At 39.3% G+C, this 20,540-nt stretch overlaps 1 protein-coding gene across 10 annotated transcripts in view; it reads left to right on the top strand.

Moving 5' to 3' along the window:
• Positions 1-20,540, top strand: part of EYA1 (EYA transcriptional coactivator and phosphatase 1) — a 165,867-nt gene that overhangs the window by 89,920 nt on the left and 55,407 nt on the right. For 7 of the 10 annotated variants that reach the window (XM_035563142.2, XM_035563136.2, XM_035563145.2 and 4 more), the window contains 6 exons: positions 5,823-5,903; positions 7,822-7,891; positions 8,271-8,416; positions 12,606-12,743; positions 19,344-19,426; positions 19,845-20,031. In XM_035563142.2, coding sequence (XP_035419035.1) covers positions 5,823-5,903; positions 7,822-7,891; positions 8,271-8,416; positions 12,606-12,743; positions 19,344-19,426; positions 19,845-20,031 — 705 coding nt within the window. The remainder of the gene's footprint in view (positions 1-5,822; positions 5,904-7,821; positions 7,892-8,270; positions 8,417-12,605; positions 12,744-19,343; positions 19,427-19,844; positions 20,032-20,540) is intronic. The other 3 variants (XM_035563139.2, XM_035563137.2, XM_035563138.2) reach the window with 3 other exon arrangements.

Raw genomic sequence — 20,540 nt, 5'->3', positions numbered from 1 at the left:
GTATGAGCCAGCAGTGTGCCCAGGCAGCCAAAAGGGCCAACCATTCCCTGGGGTGCATCAAGCACGTCATTGCTAGCCGGTTGAGGGAAGGGATTGTCCTGCTCTGCTCTGCACTGGTGCAGCCTCACCTCAAGCACTGTGTGCTGTTTTGGGTGCCACAGTATAACAAGGACATAAAACTGTTAGAAAACATCCAAAGGAGGGCTACGAAGATGGTGAAGGGTCTAGAGGGCAAGACATATGAGGAGCTGCTGAGGTCCCTGGGTTTGCTCAGCCCAGAGCAGAGGAGGCTGAGGGGAGCTTCCTCACAAGGGGGGTGGAGGGGCAGGCACTGAGCTCTGCTCTCTGGGGACAGCGACAGGACCCGAGGGAACGGCATGGAGCTGGGACAGGGGAGGGTCAGGCTGGGTGTCAGGAAGAGGTTCTTCACCAACAGGGTGATCAGGCACTGGAACAAGCTCCCCAGGGCAGTGGTCATGGCATTGACCCTGCTGGAGTTCAGGAAGCCTTTCGACAATGCTCTCAGACATATGGTCTGTTTTTTGGGTGGACCTGTGTGGAGCCAGGAGTTGGACTTCATGATCCTTGTGGGTACCTTCTGACTCACCATATTCTGTCCTTCTATGACGAAGACCTGTTTCCACCCAGATGGTTTTGATTTTGAGTTTTCTTTCTAGTATTATGATTGTGCTGCCATTTCTTTACAAATCCAGCATTTTTACTGCTAGATGAGCAGGTACAATGAAACTCAATTTATTTTGGTTGCAAATCACAACCAAAAGAGAGGGGGACAAGGCTCATGGGGAGCCATTCATGCAGTGAAAGCTGGGTGTTAGCCGTAGCCAGAATACCACACAAGTTTTTAAGACTTCTGACATCAGAAGAGGGTAGAGCAGGAAACAGTCGGGGCTTGAAACAGAATGTGCTTCTTTGAGCAGGGACTTTCTTTGAAAACTGAACATAAATTTAAGCTGGAAATTACCTTGTAGTAATTATCTTCTGGTAATTTCCAGACAAATGAGTTTCAGGAAGAGTCTTCTAGTTCGAGAAGCAGCAGCAAAGTAGGTTTATTAGTCTTCATGGTCAAAAGCTGATGACTTGATACTCTGTGACAGAGAATAATGTCCCAGATAGGAATTAGTATAATTTAGTGGACTCTTTTATAAGTAACCCGTAGTCTTTAGTAACCTCTTTATAATCACAATATTCTTAAGTATACACAGTTTAGACTTTGAATAAAGTAATGGAAAATATTATCAGCTTAGATATTCAAGGTAGAATTTTTGTACTGTTGTTAGTGACTAATAATTATCTTTGAGCTTTATGCGTGTATTGGGTACAGAAAGAGGATGGCACCAAACAAAATAATATATGAATACTAATGGCTAAATGAAATACTTAAGATATAGCAGGGCAGTATCTGTAGTGAAAACGCATATCAACATAGTGTTTAGCTACTAACATTATTTGAAGATCCCACCTTGAGAGAAAACCAAATAGAGCCAGATATTGCATTTATATATATGTCTGTAAGTAAACTGACAGACTCACTTTGATAAGACTTGTACCTCATGAGCATTGAGAGCTGTCAGCCAGGAATGATTTCATTTTGCCCACTTATTCATATAATACAAAGAATATAACATTATAGTATTAATGCAGTCCTAAGACTACAACATTAACACTGATTTAATAATTCAGCCATGTTTACTGTATTTTTATTCGGGTATAATGTATATAGCATAGCAGTTAACAAACTAAGCCTAATTTAGTAAAGCATGATTTATGTGTAAAGCCATGACTGTATGTATTTTAGATAATCAACATATTTTTAAGAAATATTTTAAAATCTTACTTTTTGCATGCTTGAAGGTGCAATCTTTATGATATATTCATATGAATTTTGTGTTAGAAATGGCCAAATTTTAGGTCTCTAAATCCATATTTGAAACAGCCAGCATCTCATTCCTGGCAGCAGTCTTTACTGCTGTATATGCCAGTGACTGCATGACAACTTGTTGGCTCAGAAAGTTGTTACTTCAAAAATGAGCTGGGTGAACTTGAGGGTGATGGTCTGAAGTTCTCTTTCTCAGTGCAGTTCAGAAACTGCTATGTAAGTCATCACCAACCACCTTTTGTAATAGTGCTGACAAAACAGGACACATTTGCACTTGCAATGTGTGAATGACTTAGGATAAAATATCTTGACAATCAATACAATGTTGGATCAGCAGTTATGCTATCTCAGATAGCATATCTCATATTTTTATGCTTTTTTCTCAGGGCTAGCATGTGTGTTATTCATTATCTGCTAGTCTTTTTTTTTTCCTATTATTTTGATGTGTTGTTTTCTTAAATGGTTTCTTCTTAAATCTTGGTTTTAGAACCTCATAAATGACTAGAAAAGGAAAATAAGGAGGAAAAATGTCTCTCCATTGACATAGATTCTTAAGCTCCTTGGTATAAAACCAAGTCTATATCAGTGATTCTAAATAACCATTGATTCTTTTTTTAAAGCAGATTAGGAATATATTAGATTTATCCTTGAACTTCTTGTTGATAATCTGTTAGATGAGTGATTCTACTGGCATTAAAACTTAGTGACATATTTCTAAATGAAAATCTGTCTCTATAATGCAAGCCTGATTATTCTGCACCACTGAAAAGTTCTGTTTTGATAATGGAGCAGCAGAGAAGGGAACTCTTCTGTTTCTTTCTCAACAGTCTCTGCCATGATTGAGCATGTTGTTGGAAACTCCTGGAAAACTTGCTAAGTGTTCCAGGTAAATGAGGCAATATTCTCGCTGATTCCCCCCCCCCCCCCGCCCCCAGTGTCATCCTTCAAAAGCATAGGACATATTGTAGAAATGTTATGGTCATGGAAAACATGGGACAGCTGAAGTCCAAACCTGTGCCTTTCCAGAGCCGTGCTTCCTTGGACAGCTCCATTCATCCCTCCTGACAGACATGGGTCACTGAAGTGCTGCCAGGACAGAGTGGCAGACTTGTAAAATCCTTTTGCATCTCTCTTTGCCTATGATTTTGGGGAAACTGTGTTCTATTGCATGTCAAATTTTGTCTTCAGCGAATGAGCAACCTTCCTTTGCAGTGAGAATCCATGCAGTAAAAATTTCTTACTGGTAAAACCATGGCTGTTTTTTTTCTCCATGTATTTCTTTGTATAGAAAAGCGTTCAATCTCTTGAAAAGGTTTTTTGTTCAGACAGAAAGAAATACACAGATATTTACTGGCATTTTGATTAAAATGCTTGTAGAATGGAGGGTTTTTCAAGTTGCTATCCATCTTTATTAAATTCCCAACTAGCTCCAACTAGCACAAAGGTCTGTTAAGGTCATGGTTGTTCTTAAAAAGGCATGATAGAGCTTATTTACTGTGACCCTACAAATGGGTATCCAGATCAGGAGCAGTGTGAACAGCCTTTCTTATCTCCTTTTTCATACATTCAAGAGAAGAGACACGTGGAACAGTTATGTAAAAATTGATAACACCTCAGTCAGAAGACAGAATAGGCCACCGTGAAGAAGGCACTGCAGAGAATTTCATATTTTTTCCTGTATCTTCAAAAGTAATATGTTTTATAAATGGTGTTCAGTTTCAATCTTTGCCACACTGAAGTATCTCTCATGAGTCAGAGACAGGGATCCCATTTTGATTATTTTTTTCCAAAAATGGTATTTCTGAGATCCAGAAAAGTGGCCAACAGTGCACATGAAGTTGGTTTATAAACCAATGGCAAGAGAGGCATTTACATCCACTTAGAAATTATCCTAAAAAAAAAAATCATCTAGAACAAATGGTGCTAAATATGTGGTTCAGCATAGTTCTTGGGGTGGTAGTTCGCAGTGAGCCAAACTTACTCTAAATAATTATATTTTATTTTATAAGGAATAGAAGAATTGTTTCTCCAGTAGAGAAGAGGGAGAGAGTTTGGAGAAAGGAGATACTGAAGTCTTCCATCCTGTAACCCAAGTTAGGTTGATCTGTCTCATCATCCTTTCTTTTCCTCCACCACAGCTATCAGCAATAGAGAAAAGCATCTTTTATTATTTCCAAATGCATAATTGCATTATAGAAATTAGACTAGGAACACTTGCAAGGTTTTGGGAAAGCTGGAGTAATATATGAGCAAAGTATTAGTCAGACTGTATAATGTAGTTGTGATAAATTTATACGAAAAAGCAGGAGATAATGTAGATGCAATTCTTGATATCTAAATAACAAAACATACAGAACCTGCTGTATATATCTACACCTAGAACAAAGCCTAGACCTAGCATAAAGCAATGCCCCCCCTAAAACACCTAACTTATGGATACTGGCCCCTCTGCTCCAACTGTTTTAGTCCATGAAACTTTTCTCACTGGGCTTCATTGCTTACTAATGTAGATACAGCAGGGTTTTGTGTGGAGCTCATATTGATCATTGCATGTAAAGCCCTTGGCTGAGATCAGGTGGATGAAACAGGCATGCGGAAATAAGAATTTGTATTGGCAAGGAAAGGAAAGGTCCCTTGTCAGAGGGGAGAGTTCCACTTCCCTCAGCCTTTGCAAACCTGGCACCAAAAGGGCATCTGCTAATGATGGCTGCGATTCTGAGAGAGAGAGAGATGTGCACACAGACAGGGCTTTATGTGCCAAACAGGGCACAGTTTACCTCACTTTTCTTGGATTCATTTTCTGCAGTGTTATTGAACTGCCTCCCTGAAAGGTCAGATACACACCAGCTCTGGTGCGTGGGAAGCAGTGACTGTGCGTCAACGGGAGCAAAAGCAGTGAGATGTTGATAGTAAGATCAGCTCTGTTGTTTCGTGAAACACCATCCTCAGTTGCTTTTGGTGTGCTGTAACTCCAAAGGCTAGATATGTAAAAATGGATTTGAGAGATTGTGGTGCTGATCTGATAGCTTCCTGGGAGTGGGGATGGTGCCTGTCTACGTCCGCGCCAGGTCAGCCCTGTCTTTGGTCCGTGGATCGGAATGCTGTTGTTACTGAGATGGCACTGAAGCAGCACAGAGTGAAAATTGCTTATTTACCTGAGGCTTTGTTGAAAGATGTTAATCTATAATTAATTATGAAGTAGCACGAGCCAGGAGAGAATCTCTCTTCTCATTTTTTCTTATTCTCTGACAGATGTGTAGGTTCACAGGTGCAAAGGAAATAAAATGTAAAAGCATTCTTTTAAGTACCTGGTTGAGGACTGTGTGCCCTCTGCGTATTCAGGGTTGCTGATTGTTATGTTAATTTTCATTGTGAGAGGAAAAATCCACCCTGAGGAAAGTGTTTTACTTTATTAGAAATTTTCATTTTTCCTCTGAAAAATTACTTGGATGGGGGAAAAAAAAAAGAAAAAAAAAGAAAAAAAAGAAAAAAAAAAAAGAGCATTTCTCAGAGAACCCCATTTAAAAATTATATCTCCTTTTTTGTCTTATTCAAATTGCTGTCTTTCAAGCCTATAAAATGACTATGTGACCTGATCTAAATGTGGACCCTTATTGTTGGGTCTGCAGGATTAAGAGTAGTCAGGACAGGTGCAGAGAGTTGCATGGGGACTTAGTGGCTCTTATTCCTTGGGGACAGAAATAACCCTTGTGATCATTTTATATGTATGTGCAAATCATAGCTACCAGTACTTTGCATTGTTTGTATACACAAATTCACAAAATGCAAAATATTGATAACCATGATTTAAAATATTTTTGGCAGATTTTTATTTTATTGAATTTGTGACTGTAGTGAGTGTGTGTGCATGCGTGTGCAAGAATATTAGGTGCATATAGAATATATTTTATTTATATTTCTATAGTTAAAACAGAACCAATGAGCAGCAGTGAGATTGCTACTACTACTACCACAGACGGGTCTTTAGACAATTTCTCAGGATCAGGTAAGGACTAAACAAAGGTTTTAAGCTCAGCAATTTTCCATTTACTATTTTCTTTTCCCATGCGGTCTAAACCTGTGCACAGCTGCTGAAAAGTTTTGTGCATTTTGCAGCTTATGCCTATTTCTGTTCATCTTACTCAGACAGTGTAAGACAATAGGAGCATTCCCTGAGTAACAGGCATTAGAGCATCTGGCTTATTGATGTCCACTGGTGTCTTCACTAGGGAGCTGGGGAGCATTCTGGCCCAAAGGATTTACTCTTTCTAGTTTTCTCTGTGTAAATATTACCTGCCTCTGTGCCTTGTGTTGTAACTGAGGAGTAGGTCTTCCTCATGTTTTGAAATTTATTATTAGTGAGGTATTCTTTTGTCAGTCTTTTTGTCTTTCTGGAAGTCAAACACATCTTAGCTGTTAACACACAGGAGACAAATACTGTGAGAAAATCCTAAAATGTTTGCACGGTTTTGCATAGCTGTGGATTAACTGTGGTATTTCTAGCACATCATTTTTATGGTACAAATCAAATGAAAAAGTATAATATATCATGGGGTTTCATTGTCAGAGTAGGAAAATCTGAAATCTCGCCACCAGTTAGTCTCTAAGTAGCCAACCCTTTTCTGATCTCGTGACAGCCTCAATTTTCTGTGCATGCTGCAGAGTATGAAAGTATCAAACTTTAAAGGCAAAAGAAAAGTTTTCTAGAATAAGTTAACTCTCTGAAGATAGGAAAGGTAGTGTGTTTAATCATAGCTACATGCATCTGTGGTGATCTGACTAAAGGTGGAACTGTAATATTTGACGTATCTGCAGTCTCCCTGGCCACAGAAAAGGAAAATACAAGGTGTGGAAGGAACAGAAAGAGATTATCTGCTCCACACTTCACGAGCGCTCTGAGAGTGTAAAGATGATGGATTTTCCCTGTAGTTGGCCAGGAAAGGGGTAGCTGGCAAAGGGTAATTATCCATGCCTTGTTTATTTCCAAGTACTTAGCAATAGGGCCTGTTGTTTCTCTGGCTGTCTGATTTTACAGTAGTCTCATAACCTGCAGCTGACCTCTTCCTGGCAAAGGCTTCAAAATCGACCTTGGGACGTAGAGAAGAAATGGCACCCAAATGGTAACCAGAGAGGGAAGCACTATCTGTACGGCGCTCTTGCAAAGAATGCTGAGAGCAGAGCGCATGGGTGCATCCAAGATGACCTCGGCAGCACCCAAAAATACTGAAAGAAATTCATGTTTGCAAAAATGTCTGTATTAGCAGTGACTGGTCTGGGGAACCCTTAAGCTGCGGGAGGAGAAGCTCAGTTAGGTTTAAGTGTTTCCCTAAGAAAATTTGCACATTGATCATGACATCTTTATGGAATACTGAGTGTTTTAAAGGTGTGAGAGCATTTTAAAAGGAGGTAACACAGGGAAAAAGAGAAGGAGGTGTAATATGGTAACACATCCTTATGCATTATGAAATTATTTTTAAAAGGCACGTGTTCTGAAGCTGACCATGTGTTTTCAATACAGGCGTGTATAAAGCTCCTTCATAAAACGTAGGTCTTAAAAATTCTAAAAGTTAATAAAATGTTGCACTTGAGATAGCAATAATCCTTTAAAAATATGAAGGAAAATGTTTCCAATAGGAAATAGATTGTTTGCATTAAAAAAGTTGTCTGTGTGCAAGCAAAGAATAAACTATTGCTCAGGAGTTGTACAAAAGGGCAATTTAGTACTTGAAAGCTGTAATCAAGATTTTAATGTTAAGCATTCATGTATAGTTGCTAATAAAATATTATTTTCTACCTGAAATACCAATGATATTTGAATTTAATTAAAATCTTGTTAATACTCTGAAATTCTATTAGGAAAAATAATATTTATCTTAGGTGTGTATATTTACACTTCTGTCTGCTTTCTTTTCTCCTTGGTGCAGCAATTGGAAGCAGTGGTTTCAGCCCAAGACAAACACACCAGTTCTCCCCACCACAGATTTACCCTTCGAAGTATGATATCTTTTAAAAATAATACTAGTAGTAGTAATAATAATAACTGAAATAGGCAGATTTTAACCTCATTTAAAATAATAATTGGGTCCATCTGTTAAGTCATAATTTAAACCACAGCAGTTTCTAGGAAAAAAAAAAAATTCTTTTTTAATGCTAAGAATGTATTTGAAAAATATTTGAAAAGTTGTTATTTTACTTATTCTTTTATTATTGATTTATTATGGTTGTTTTGTCTCTATCTTACAATTTCTGTTGTCTAGCACATCTATGATTATTTGTTAATGAAGTAGTACGCTTATAATAAGGCTAAAAATAAATACACACTTGTCTGTCTAATGCAGTGTCTGTCCTATTTTCTGTCATTTGTAATCAATAGCAGACCATACCCACATATTCTTCCTACCCCCTCTTCACAAACGATGGCTGCATATGGGCAGACACAGTTTACAACAGGGATGCAACAAGCTACAGCTTACGCCACCTACCCACAGCCCGGACAGCCCTATGGAATCCCTTCGTATGGTAAGAAACCACATCCCTATGTGGCAAATGATATTTTTTTGAACAAGGCAAATGATTTTTTTTTGAACAAGATTACATGACCTTGTATCAGTGCTTAGTGGGACTGCCATGCTCTTGAGCATTTCTTGTGAAAAAGTGGTAATTTCCCTGTTGGAGTGAGTGCAGTTTAATTTATGAATTAAAGAGCTAAGAAGCTATTCAAGAGGATGTCTTTGTTCTGGGATCAAGGAGAAAGATTCATTAGGCTTTTAGTGGTGATTTAAAAAAAGAGCACTGAAACAGGGAAAGAGATTTAGGGACTTCCATTAAACAGGCACAGCTCCTGGTAACTCGCCGAGGAGTTGTGCTTTCTAGCAACGCAATAGGGGAAGTCGGCAAATAAAGGCTGATACACATTACTGGAACCTGAGTGTGTCAGTGAAGCTGCAGTGATTTCCATCAGGTAAAGGATCAATTCAAAAAGACCCCCACTGCAAATCTCTCTTTCGGTGTTTCAGAACTCCACATAGGTCAAAATTGAGGTGAATTGCCACTACAGCTCTGTCTGCCTGATGAAGAAGATAGTACTAAGTAGCAAATATTACCCCCCCCCCCCCCAAAAAAAAAAATAATTTAAAAACAATCTGTTGTGGGTGAGACGATTTTGCTGCCAGGCTGCCTGCTAGCAGTGCACACAGCAGTTCAGCAGCAAAGATACATTATTAGAAAATAGGTTTTATATTCCTCTAGGGGAATATATTGAAAATGTATGTTCTACATGCTTTTAGCATGTTTTTAGTATGTTCTGTAACAATATATTCAAGTAATACAGGTTTTCATACCAAGAAAAGAGAACTCATAGTATAAGTAGTGTCCCTTAAAATTATTAAAACTTTTAAGTGCAATGCTGGTGAATCTTTCATCATGAAATCTGCAAGCTGAAATCCATTGGATCTCAAGTAAATCCTCCAGAAGATTGCTGTAGACAATAGGAGTAAATATATTATTATTTCCCTTAAAAAAAAAAAAAAAAGGTTTCATTAATATGTCATTAATGATTATGATCCAAGGAAATATTCTTCCTGTGGCTACAATCTTGATTACTTACTGCCAAAAATGTTTATAAACATGAGCTGGATGTTTGTTTTCAGTTACACATATTTTAAACTTACACAAATAAAATATATATATATATATAAAAGTTTTCAAGTCTAAGGAGGTGGGGAATCTTCCCCTCACAAAGAAAAAAAAATAAAATAAAAGCTTGTATTCCTGATGCGAGCTTGCCTGCTATTTCCAGCTGGATCAGGTGGTATGATAACAGATGACCCCTTTTCCCACTGTGCTTTCGTTGACACATTTTTCCATTTCTCCTGCCACACTTCATGTTACTTGTCTGTCTGTGGTGGTGTGGGCAGCCCAAACACTGACTTTTTTGTTTTTGCATCATTCCTCTGGATGAAATCCTGACCCCACTAAAGTCAGCTATAAAACTCTCACCAACTTCAGCAAGACCCTGATTTCACGACTTGAGCTGAGCTGTCTCGCTGTTGTCGGAGCTATAATTGAGAGTTGCTTTTCTTGGCAGCTGCTTGCTAGGGGTTAACGTGCCTGCCTGCTCTTCTGTTTTGTTTTCCCACTCCATCCCCTGCACCTAGGACATCAGATATTTTTTTTTCTTAACGTTTTACGTTGCAGGAAAAGTGTTTTGTTCTCAACGTTTTACGTTGTTCTTTTCAGCCAGCGCCCCCTGATTGGGGTGAAGCTGCTTTTTGCTGATGTACTTTATCATCTAGCAGTAATATTTGAAAGCAAATAACTTGCACAAGGTTTTGGGAGCTAAGACCATAGCTTTGCATATTTAAGGCTCATCATATAATCCTAGTTCCCAAAATAAATTACATGGGGACCCCTGGGATGCTGATTTGCAACAGGCTGATTTGCAACTGAAACCTTGTTTAGAACCCAAATTCTCTTGGCTCTGCAGCATAAGATCTCATGTATCATATACTTTGCCTTTCTCTCTTTCAGGCAGAGAGCTTGCAACAGGTATAAAGAGAGGAGACTTATGACATATGCAAAAAATGGGGGTTGCAGTGCGGGGAATTCTTTGTTTTTGTTACTGGGGAAAAAAATTTAAAAAAAGTGTGCATAAATACACATATCAATCCCCCTTAACTTTTCTCTTTAGTGCAGAATTTGTGAAAGTGCTGCCTTGAATGCACCTTTATCTGGGCATTTTTGCACTCCCACACCTCCACCGTGGTGCAGCCCTGACAGCAGGAAGGGGGGTGGAGGGGAATGCCAGCGTCAGCTGCCTCCTGCCGCTCCTGGCTCTGGTTCATCTGCAAAGCCACTGAGGAGGCTGGAGAATTTCCTGAAGCTCCCTCCTTCTGCCTGCCCTGGTACCAGCATCTAGCAAACGATTCACTTACCCTAAGTTCCCTTCTGTTTCCTCACTGTCCCTTCACACTCCCTTGCATATATCAGACTTGGGAGGAGAAGGGAGCACCAGGTTTGGTGAGTGAAAGCCTTATGGATGAGAGCAGGTGGGAAGAGTAGGTCCCAGAAGATGAAAGGCTCTTCACGGTGTGGAGGTTTGCAAAAGGACACGTCAGTGCCAACTTGTCTTCGCTCAAGTGGCATCCTCCAGCCACTGCCTTTGATCCTGCTTCATCTGAGATTGGGAGTTGAATCGGGCTGCTAGAGCAGGAAGTATACAAATATAATGCTTGATTTAGTTAAACTTTCTCTACACAATATTTAATCAGCATTCCAGAAGTCCTTAAGCACACAGATTGTTGATGCCAAAGTATCCATAGCAGGAATTTCCCCTTGAAACGAGGTGTCAGATTCATCATTGTGATTGTTTATTTGTAACGTGAAACAGAAGAAGCAAGCGTCAGGGGAAAACAAGCAAACAGGGTTAGACTGGCAGCTAGCGAGTGTGGCAGATGGAATTAGGGATAATTAATGACACCAGCTAAAAAATAATGATTTAAATGACAAATTAAAGAAAATAAAAATTGAGAAAATATGCCACCATTTGTATGTAGGGAGATACTGAAGTTTTGCAAACACAGTAGCTTCTCAGCCCTCTCCCACCTTCAAACATCACTGAATATTATTTAAAAGAAAAAAAGAAGTTCTAACCAGGCAATGGGCTTAGATTAACAGACGTTTTCAAAAGAATGTTACTAATTCACACTTAGTTAATTCAGTTCAAATAACTGTGGCTATTGAACAATGAGGTATCACTGAATGCCATAGTGAAATGTAAGAGTGTTGTATTACTTTTCCATTGCTTTGGCTATAATTATTTTTAAATGGTAGTTCATGTCAGGACAACCTTATAATTAAAACTAAGAGACAGAAGCTGAATTGTGTGCATTTCCTAAGTATTTCATTTGCTGATATTTCCTTGCTTATTGCCTTACAAATTGGTGTAAGAATCACTAAAGTAGGGAGGCAAGTCATTCATTTAATTGGACTTTTCATTCTTCTATTACTAAATTTGGAAATGAGAAGGTGATGTGTAATGGATTTCCCTGTCAGTACAGATTAATGACTCTCTGCTGTGTTTTTCCTGGTTTGGGCGATTGCTTCAGCAATATTTCCCGTCTATTAGGTGTTTATTTGTTAAAAGACTAAATGCATTCTGTAGTGCTTAATTAGCTTTGAAAATCCACGTTGTACTTTATGCTGCTAGCTCTCTATCCACTTTTAAAGAGGTGCTTAATTCCTTAGAATGCCATCGCACTTGGAGCCATGTAGTTTTCTTGTAAGAATATTATACAATGCAAATCTCAGTTATGTCATTAAAGGGCGGATGGCAGGAGAGCTTGGCTATGCTACGCTTCATTAAAATCATATAAAGTTGCTAATCTACCTCTGTGAAATGTCATGAATATATGGAAAAGTTAGCCTCTGGCAGGAAAGGAAAAAAGGAATAATGCGACTTCCTGTTCATGTATAAATTTCTTTTGCAGTTATTGGAAACAGTTTTGAATTTAACCTCTCCCTGGTGAACTTCAGTTTTATGTGTTCTTTTAGACTGCCCTTATCCCATTCATTTGTGCATACTCTCGGTATTCTTTTTCTCATGCATGCAATAGTAGGTATGTGTTAAAAGTGCTATTAATTAAGCGATTTTATTTTCCATCCCTGTTTGAATATGAACAAATAGATTTGCTGTCACTAACTGATTTAGGTGCATTGTGGGCAGGCATCAAGACAGAAGGTGGATTGGCACAGTCACAGTCACCTGGACAGACAGGATTTCTAAGCTACGGTGCCAGCTTTAGCACACCTCAACCTGGACAGGCTCCCTATAGCTACCAGATGCAAGGTCTGTATATACAGATGTTACCATTAATTAGATGCAGTTAATGCTGTGTTTTGTTTTGTTTTGTTTTTTCTTTTTTTTTTCTCTTGTTTCTTTGCATTCCTGGGATAAAAATGAAAGTTTGCTTGAGCACTTACCTCTGATGTTATTTCAGTTGGAGCTGAAATGATGATTGCCTTTGCTGAGAGCAGCGATGGGCCAGCTCTCAGCAGTTTGGAAGATCCCTCACTTAGTGACTTCATTAATTCTTACATAGTGAAGTGTTGTAGTGTTACTACAGTAAAAATGTTATCTCTGAATAGCAATAGTTGAAGAAATAGTGAATGTGACGAAGTGAGTCCTGGAAAACGTGTCAGGATTATGAATTTAGGAAGTGCCAAATATAATTTGACACCTGAGTGTATTCGGGGAGGGAAAAGAAGATAAAAATACCTACTGCAGCTGTGGAGGTAGCTAAGTAATGATTGAAGTCTGTTTCTTTGAAGTCTATTTAAAAGCTGTAAGTCTTTGTATGTGTGAGCTATTATTATCAATTATATTTTGTAGCTCTACTTGCCTGTTTAGTCTACTTAATATCTCTCCAACCTGTTCCCCTGATTCATTTTCCCCCTTCTGTACTGGGAAGCCCCTGGGTGTGCCTGGTTCTGGATTTTCACCATGCTGAGAGATATTTGAGAAATCTTTTTTTAAATACTAGTAGCTATTTTTGGAGGTTTGTGTCAGGACTTTTCTCCCCTAAATTTGATGGTTGAAATTAGCTGCATTGCAGATTTTAGCATTGCCAAAATAAGCAATTTGTAGAGCACTCACAGAGTTGGAGCACATTTTTTAAGTTCAGCAACTCTCTTTATTGTTGTGCACCATTCAAACTGCTTGCTGTCACATTAGCACTCTCTGAAATGACATAGAAGTGCATTCAAAGACAAAGTGAATGAGGTTTTGCTTTTGTACCATGGTTTTAAGCGTATACTGATCTAGTCCTTCGCTTGGACACAAGAGAGGGTTTTGTTTTGTTTTGTTTTGTTTTGGTTTTGGTTTTAAGTCCTCTTTTGAACTGTGTGTTGAGTAGCTCAGTGGGGCAGCAGTGACCATCTGACATCTGAAGTATCTCTTACTTGTAGTGTGCTCTGGCAAGGAAAAGGAAGATGGTGTAAGATTAGCATGCTAACTTTTCTCTACACACCAGTTAGGGGTGAACTTCTACTCATTTGAGTAAATATATCCATAACCAGGTCACTAGTTTTGCTTCCTGCAGATAGCCACAGCATTTTAAAACAAAACAAAACACCGGTCTGTAAGAGATCTCAAGGTACTTGACAGCAGCTATGAGGAGCTCCTGGATAGACATTCAAGCTTTTAAGGAACTGATAATTCATGGCAATACAGATATTGAATAATCATGTCTGTGTTCCCTATAATTTTTGTTGCAGTAATGCCTCCCTGCCACAGTTATGTATTGGGATCCTGTTATGCTAACCTTATATAGAAAAATGAAAAAATAGTCCCCATATAAGTCAGAGGCTAATGTAAAACACACAGGCTAGCAGGGCATAATGTAACAATAAAGCTGACATTGCTTAGGCAAAATAAATATTCGTCACTACATATTGGTTATCTAACAACTCTAAATGTTTATTTTGTAAAATACAGAGCAGAGGGATGTCAATAAAAAGGGATTTTAGGGAGGATAATGAAGTGGTCTTGCAGATGTCTACGGGAAGCTCATTTGCTGGAGGAAGGAAAGGGGGAGCAGCATAGAATAATGTGAGGGAGTGCTTGTTGGAAAATCTTAAGAGTAAGCAGTGAACTCTGGCATTAGTAAAGCAAAGCTAGGATTTAGTCAATTGACTACATAAGAGATCTGTCATAGGTGTTGCTTTGCTTTATGCAGCATGCAAAATGTGTTTAAGAACATAACTGTCAAGGCCATGAAAGGGTGGCAGTTGTCAAGAGGTTGAACAGTAAGATCTTGAAAAGCATTTCAGCTATACACATTGAAACGCCAGGATCTAAAAATATTCTGCAAAAGAAATGTATTAAAGATGACCTGTTTTTGAAGCTGTAAAGGAAGGAGGGACACAGGCATTGATTTCATGATAGTATTGTTCCCAGGGCTGAGGGAGGAGGTGGTCTGAGTCTGGGTCCTTCTCCAGCTAGGCTGTTCTTGGGCTGAGAACTGCACGTACTTAGGAGGCAACAGATAGCCAGCTGTTTGATTTGGGCAGAAGAGACACAGGTAGCAGTGGGAGAGCCTGGGAGTCCTTGTGGTGCATGTATCAGTTCTGTCATGCTCATGAATGGTAACCACAGTGTATGGACAGGAAAAAACTAGTCTCCTGCAGAAACCTTGCAGAGTGTAAGAATGGAAATAAGGAGAATGTTTCAAATGAAATATTTGTAGAGTTATTAGAAGCTAAGGAAGAAAACAATCTCATTGCTAACCAGGTTTTTCTTGCTGCTAAATGTTGACAGTATAATATTTATACTATATATTTGAATATATGCTTTGAATGGTTTCATATTTTTAATGGTTTCATTAGTCTGACTTTTGTATTTCAAATGACTTTAAATTGACTTAATTCTTCCTTTTGATTGACCAGATGTTAAAAGTAAACAGGAACTTTTGTTTCCCTTTCCTGGTTTAATTTTGGAATGAGAAACCATTCATAGTTTTGACTATTATTTAGGGATAGGATTGATTCTCTTGACAGAAGACTGGGGTAGTGCTACTGCTGTTTGGTTGTTTGTACAGAAACCTCCAGAGAGGGAAATGAGTTTATTCTCCCTTTCCCTCAAGCAGTGTATGGGCAGGCAGCAGCCTCAGCCTTGTCATAGTCTGCCATAGCCGTTCTTCATCTCCTGCGTGTGGCTGCTGAGCTGCTAAATGAAGATAATGGATCCCACAACCTCCTTCATAAACAAGCGTTACATGACAGTGCACTTGGGGCCCTGCTGGCATCCTTGCCTGCAGTAAATGGGATTTCCTAGCGGCCTAGCAGTTGCTCTGTTTATGCTCCCTGATTGGGGTTACCTTGTGCTGAAAAGCTTTGGAGGTATTCTGGTTCTTCTCCCTGAGGTGAATGTCTCCCTGAAACACCACAACATGGCATCGCGGTACGTGTGCAGTCAATTAAACCCAGTGCTTTTCCTGACCCTGCTAAAATTACAGCATGATTAGTCATTGAACAATAGCAGGGGGAGAGGCTGCCAACTTTTGAAAATGATGAGGAAAATCACTGTGTGCAACTCCTTGCTGAAGTTATTCTGGTAATTGGATTTTTGTTTGTTGAGAATTTATTATCCCTGTAATGGGGAGTGAGGAGAGGAGAGGAGAGGAGAGGAGAGGAGAGGAGAGGAGAGGAGAGGAGAGGAAGAGCACCTACACAATTTTGCTTGCCTGTCTCTGCTCCTGCCCTTGCTTTAATGAGTTTGTTCCTTAAGCTGTTTTTCATATAAGTTGCTTCATAGATGTTGAAAGACCACTTACATGACTAATGACTGTGGGAATGGGCCGTTGTTCCTATATTGGCATGGTTACAAGGATTGCTCAGTGAGGATAAATGAAGCGGGGAAGGGCTGGGGGAAAGGCCAAGGAGAGGGCTCCATTTGCAACTGTCTTCTTGAGTATCCCCTTTGCTGTGATAAAAACATAGCTTTTACTGTGCACTAGGGTAGCCTGCTGCTGGAAGGGTGCTAAACCTGTGGTGAACACCAACATTGTTTTAGTTACAATGACTGTGATGTTTCAGAATATACTAACCAATTGGCTTGGGAATTCATCCTTAAAAAGTAAATGTTAAGGTATTCGGTTCTTATTATACAGTATAAAAATATCGTGCTAGATGGCCAAGCAGTTACTAGGACAACACGGGGGAGTTTGCCAAAGATTTTTAAACACTGTAAGCAAACGGAAGAAACCTTGAGCTTAAATGGCCCATCTGGCCGTCCTCGGCTTTCCCAAGAGAGCTGCGCTAAACTTCTGCCACATATATTGTGCCCTGATGATAGACGTAGCCCATGGCAAGGAGACTGAGCTAGGAAAGCAAATGGTCTTCTGTGGAAAATACACAGGGGAGGACTGCATCCTGCCCATGGCAGCAGTGCGGGGGCGAAGCCTGTGCCGGGAGCTGCTGCGCTGGGCCCAGCAGGGCCCGGCGGCCTTCCGATGCTGGCTGGGCTTTCCAGCTTTCATGTGGGCTCTTGCTCTTTGCCAAATAGACCTTTGACCTGCAGTTGACAGCTTTTATCACGTTTTAAAGCTGCGTAGTTGGCCAACTTGCCGCAGTAAATCTTGCGCATTTCGTGGAGGTTCTTATTTTTGTGTTTGTTCAGCTAATGCAGAGACAGCAGCTCTATGCCACGCTGCATCTGGTTATTCAAAAAAACAAATGGCAAAATCGAAGTATTTTAAAGGCAACTTTAGGCCAGTAGTTCTGGGTGGCCCACAGAGCTGTTTCTGCAAAACCTGCTTCGTGTTTGTTACGGTCTAGGAGACCCCCACCCCTCCTCCATAGGAGCCAGTGCTGACCATAAGATGAAAGGGAGAGATCTGTGTGTTAGTATGTGTGTGTCTTTGTCTGAGGGCAGAGATGCTGACTGCCATGTAATTACTTTTCTCATTTGCTCTTTCAAATTATTTGCCAAACGTTCTGTGGAAAGAAAATGTATTCATTCAAGAAAAGGTTTGTGGGTTGTAGTTGTGTGTGTTTTTTTTTTTTCCTTATGACTGTGAGAGGCAATTCATATCTTTTCAGAATGGTTCAAACCACGCACCTATAAAACTGGTGTTTGAATGTATTACTGCATCACTCCGAAATAACTGCAGAAATAAAAGAGACACAGTAACTTACATTCTTCCAGCCAAAGCACTCTTAGAAATAAAATAGCATTTCAAAGTTTTGCAATTTAAAACATTTTTCAGCTGTATTTTGGCTCTGGGGTTTGTTATAATAAAAAAATAACATCTGTTTTCCAATTTTAAATTAAATTTAAAACAACATGTTTTTCTCATTAGTACTGTTTATCTGTACTATCTGCTAAACTTGGATGTCAACTCTTCTGCTGAAGTAATCTGATTTTAGTTCACAGGATTAGTAGCGTCTATCAACAACCACAGAGCTTTAGTGCTAATAGCAAATACAAGAAAAATGTTTACAGTCATTATCACACGTTAAGTTTAAACTTCATTTTTTTACTCCCACTGCTGTCGGACATACTTCACATCTCTTACTCTGAGGCTTAAGTGGTGTGCTTTTTTAGTAACTTTTGCAATTGAAGCATTTAAATATTTTTCCTTCTGACTTGTCATAGCTAAGAAACTTTTTTTTTTTTGGTTTGTTTAAAAAACATATATAGCTCACAAATGCCCTATAGGGGCTGTGCTAAGCATGCAGCCCTGCCTGCATTCCTTGCTGTTTGAATTTGCAAGAACTGTCACTTTTCCCAATGAATTGTGTAAGATGTGGTTGTTGAGTTGTGTTGGGCACACCAGAATATTGGTGTATCGTTAACACCTGGCCCCCTGTTGGCTTTCATCCCTCCTTGCCTCTTTTGCTCATCTGCATCTTTTCCTTCCAAGATCTCAGTGTACCTCTATGCTAAGCAGGTTTCAGTGGCGAGAGAGGCTGCAAACAACTCGTGTGCTTTGGTGTGAGTTCCTTGCTCACTGGTGCTCTCCTGCTGTACGAGTTCAATAGGTTGCCTCATTACAGACTTTCTGGTGGCTTACAGAGCTTCACCCTGTGCATCCATATGTCTCAGCTGGTGGCTGTGTCAATCCTGGGTTATAACCAGCAAGGGCAAAACAGCTGAAAGGGGGTTGCTGCCCTTTTAGTGGAACGGCTTCTCAGGTTAGATATTAAACAAGAGACCCATCTGTCTATTTTTGGTGGCTCGTGAGGGGGATGTGAGAGGAGAGGGAGGTGAAGGCAGTAATTCAGTCTCTGGGCTAAATTCAATCTTCAGTCTCTCTTCTAAGAGAGGTACTTTTTTCCCTTGTGTCATGCCTGATAGACTCTATCAAAAAAGTAGTTTTACGGCCCAAGGCTGTCTATGATCGATTAGTGAATCCTAATGGCTTCACAGGCAGGGTAAGCATTTTTGAAAAGGGTGTTATGGCTTTTTTTTTTTTTTTTATTGTTTCGTCGAGGCACTGAGGTTCAGGGATAAGAGGAGACACAATGCTTGAAGGCAGCAGGAGAAATGGAGTCCATGGGCTCAGTGAGGGGAGACAGCATCTCTCAGGACAAGGCTCAAAGTTATTGTTTGACAAAAAATGAAAGGGAAGAAACCCTGATTGCTATCTGATCCTAGGTGTCTGCAGACTCCTGTCTAAACTTCAAGTTTCTGTCAAAGCAGGGTGGTGGTGTGTTTTTTTTTTGTTGTTTGTTTGTTTGTTTTAATTCAATAATGAAACACAGGGTATAGGAACAATGAATTATCACTTTCCCTGTATTAACATGTTACAGAGCTGATGACAACCAGATCGGTCAGCATATGGGAAATATTACAAATATGCCATATCCTTATGATATAATCGCATGATGGAAGTTATTTTCCGATACTGTGTTTTAGTAATTCACATAATTTTTCATTTCATTTCAGGCAGCAGTTTTACAACATCATCAGGAATATATGCAGGAAATAATTCACTCACAAATTCTACTGGATTTAATAGTTCACAGCAGGTAAATTTGTATATATGACTGGAGGAAACTTTGACAAACTTAGAATTCTCATCCACTGAAAAAATGTAGCTCTTAAATAGCTTTCTGGAAAGCTATTTTCTCGAGTTAAATTAATGTTTATAAATGTTTTTCTTCAAATTGTCAACTTACAGTAATAGAACTAATTATCTGGGTTTGACGTTCTTATTCACACATCTTCAGTAGTTTGTCTAATAAGCTATTTGTATGAGAAGACATACTAAATTATTTGTAATATAGATTTAGTTTTACTGCTTTGCAGTTTTAGGTCCTATAGCATCCAGTCCAGGAAGCATACATGCTGAAAGCCTGACATATGTTTGTACTTATATTTTGGAATTTATACTAAAAAGTAGCAAAACTTTGATAGACTATTCAGTTGCATATTTTTGTCTTGCAGGAATATCCCTCTTATCCCAGTTTTGGCCAGGGCCAATATGCACAGTATTATAATAGCTCACCGTATCCCTCGCATTACATGACAAACAGCAACACCAGCCCGACGACACCCTCCACAAATGCAACATACCAGCTTCAAGAACCACCATCTGGCATCACCAGTCAAGCGGTTACAGATCCTGCAGCAGGTAATTACATGGATTTTATGGTCCCTATGAGGCACATTTTTGTAAGTTGAAAGGGGGTTGAATTGGATTTTTTTTTCTGTGTAGTCGTCGTCGGCTTTTTTTTTGTTGTTGTTATTATTTCTTAATCCTCAGCCTGTGACACGTCTTGCACAGATTCTAACAGAACAGAGACTAAAGAGAAACGGGGATCAGTAAAAGTTTAAGGCTTTTACAAAACACAAGTTTTTATATCTATTTGTAAAATGTTTGTGTTAAAAAATTGCAGGATATAGGAAAGTCTTTACACTAAACCAGAACCTGCTGCTTTTGAGCTCTGTCTTCATTAAGATAAAATCCTTTGATTTTCCCTAAGTAAGACTGAAATTGAGAGGCCTTCAGACCACAGCCTGAGTGTCCACTTGAAAGAGAGCTTTTGTATTTTTCACTTTCAGAGGACATAATAATGCTTGTAATAGGTAGTTGAAATTGCACAAGTGTTTCCATTTTAAGTAAAGATTTTCAGTGGCTTG

Source organism: Cygnus atratus, chromosome 2, assembly GCF_013377495.2.
Source record: "Cygnus atratus isolate AKBS03 ecotype Queensland, Australia chromosome 2, CAtr_DNAZoo_HiC_assembly, whole genome shotgun sequence".
NCBI lineage: Eukaryota > Metazoa > Chordata > Aves > Anseriformes > Anatidae > Cygnus > Cygnus atratus.
This window is presented reverse-complemented; position numbering and strand designations above follow the sequence as displayed.